Genomic DNA, 2,500 nt, shown 5'->3' with positions numbered 1-2,500 from the left:
GGCATTCATCCAAACCCCGGCCCAGAAACTGGAGCTGATATACTTTGTCTGGCGATCTTCGATCTGCTAAATCATAAGGTACAGTATGGTGTCCTTGGTCCGCGGCCGAGATCCTTGGTCCGTAATCTTTCCGAACATGATGTTATATTTCCTCGTTATAACTAAAATACCGCCGTGTCCTGACAACAAGCTCTACTCCTCCCGTTGCCAAAATCCGCTTCAGAGTCCAGCATGTGACATCCAAGGAGTTAACTGAACCAGCTGTAAATCAGTACAGTCAGAAAAGGTTCCAAATTCCTGAAATACCTATAAGCTGCAACAGTTGACCCCTCTCGCTGTGTCAACCACAACCTTCGATCCAGTACCCCAGCCAGCCACTTACACTCGCCCATCCCCTACAAGTGTCATGGGTTCTGTGAGCAATGAAAGCCTTGTTGCTATTATGTCCTCAATGGAGAGGATGAGTGTATCACATGTATAACCTCCCACCTCCAGTATCCAGCCTTTCGACCAAGATTCAAACAACTGGTGGAAACAAGACCACTTGATAATTCAGTTAAAATGACTCGGGACCAGCCCTCCTTGCAGTGCAAAGATATGAGCCAATGCCAGGTGGTCTGTCGAAGGCTCTTAAAACGTTAGACGATCGATTTGCGCAGCCATTCCAAGTAGTGAGGGCATGTATTGAATCGCTTAACAAGGGGCCTGCTATACAAGCCAGTGGCAAGGACAGTTTACAACGCTATGCTGATGCAGCCCAAGTTACCTACGATACCCTAGAGTCCATGGGATACGTTAGTGAAATGAACGCAGATAATCTTGAGAAAGTCATTACACGGTTACCCAGGTGGGTGCAGGCCAAATTTGCTGAGCATCTGAAGAGTCTTGAGCGTAAAGGACAACTGATGCCAAGTTTCAGGGAAGTTGTGGATTTCCTCAAAGAAAGAGCTTATGTCTTGAACCATTTCTTCTTTAGTGTTGAATTGAACGAAGCTGCGCCTACCAGATTCAAACCTACGAAGAGTAAGTCAGTGACCACAAAGGCATCCGCTTATGTGACCATGTCAGCAAAGCAGGAATCTTGCATAATGTGCCGTGAGCCCCATCGGTTGTACCGCTGTGAGGCGTTTAGAGCCAAGTCCCCTCGAGAGAGAGCTGAGTTTGTGAAGAAAGGAAAGATTTGCTTTAACTGTATTCATTCGACAGAATATGCATCTAGGAATTGCGGATCTCGTAATCGATGCCGGGTGCAGGGCTGCGGCAAGACCCATCACACGTTACTTCACTTCACTGACACTCGCGGAAGTGCAAATCAAGGAGCCCTCTCTCAGCATCACGAGGCTGTCGACCAGAACTTGGTGCCAGACCAAGGCACTACGTCAACTTGCTCCACGTTAGCGTCAGTTGGCCCCTGTGAGGTGCTGCTGCAAGTCATTCCAGTTAAGGTGATGAGCAGTGCTTGTTGTCAAATTACAACTTATGGTCTAATAGACTCGGGCTCTGACATCACGATAATTGACCCATCCCTTGTGGAGTTATTAAACATAAAGGGATCGCCCAGCAAACGTTCACTGACGACAGTGCACAGTGTTGATGCTGAAGAAGTAGGAATGAAAGTAGATTTCCAGATTGGTTCGGTTGATAGCCAGAATGAAAACGTGATTAACGTGAAATCAGCTTCCGATCGGCGGTCATGCAAGGACTTAACAATTCCTCTAAAGCATACCAGAGTCATAAGGTCAGTGGCGCAATGGCCACATTTACACCATGTGTGTTTTCCGAATGTGGAGAGAAAGAAGATTTCTGTGTTGATTGGCACCAACCTCCAAGAAGTTTTCATACCACTTGAGGTTCGAAGAGGCAAACGTAATGAGCCAGCTGTTGCTGTTAAGTCGTGTATTGGATGGAGCATTCTTGGTGGTTGGCCAATTGTGCAAGCCTCTGGTTGTGTTCAATTTAATCTTATCAGTGGACAAGATGTTTACCTAAAGGACAAGTTGGAAGAGTTTTGGAAGGTTGAGTCGTATGGCACTGCCAAAAATGTAACTAAGCCCACGTCGGTAGAACATCAACGAACACTAAAGCGGATCATGCAATGACTCAGTCTGCAAACGAGACGGCCATTACCAGATGGATCTCTTGATCCTAATGCCTCTCTATAGTTTGATGCAACTCCTTATAGAAAAACATTACCAAACTGATTGTTTAAAATATAACTGTGACATGGAAAACTCAAGCCAACTATAAGATTTGGTTACTAATAGAACCCATGGTCATTCTCAATAACAGAACTCTCCATGCGAGAATACACAAGAAGTTTCAACAATTATTTGGAGCGAGTCTTTATAGCAACGCTGAACTTATTCATGTTATTAATGCTGTATGACATTTGTTTCCATTTGACATGTTTGTGGTTAATACTATGGATAGTTTTGTGTTTTATATGTGTGAAAATTAAAGTTTTCGAGTGAGAGGCTTGCGTAAAAAGTACAAAAAGATA

General features: G+C 44.6%; 1 protein-coding gene across 1 annotated transcript; it reads left to right on the top strand.

Moving 5' to 3' along the window:
* Positions 1–605: 605 nt before the first annotated feature.
* On the top strand, positions 606–2,099 carry LOC137971721 (uncharacterized). Its single transcript, XM_068818501.1, has one exon. The coding sequence runs from the start codon at positions 606–608 to the stop codon at positions 2,097–2,099; it is 1,494 nt and encodes a 497-aa protein (XP_068674602.1).
* The last annotated feature ends 401 nt before the right edge of the window (positions 2,100–2,500 follow it).

This window comes from Montipora foliosa, chromosome 1 (genome assembly GCF_036669935.1).
Source record: "Montipora foliosa isolate CH-2021 chromosome 1, ASM3666993v2, whole genome shotgun sequence".
Taxonomy (NCBI): domain Eukaryota; kingdom Metazoa; phylum Cnidaria; class Anthozoa; order Scleractinia; family Acroporidae; genus Montipora; species Montipora foliosa.
The sequence above is the reverse complement of the archived record's forward strand: the minus strand, read 5'-3'. Positions and strand labels throughout refer to the sequence as shown.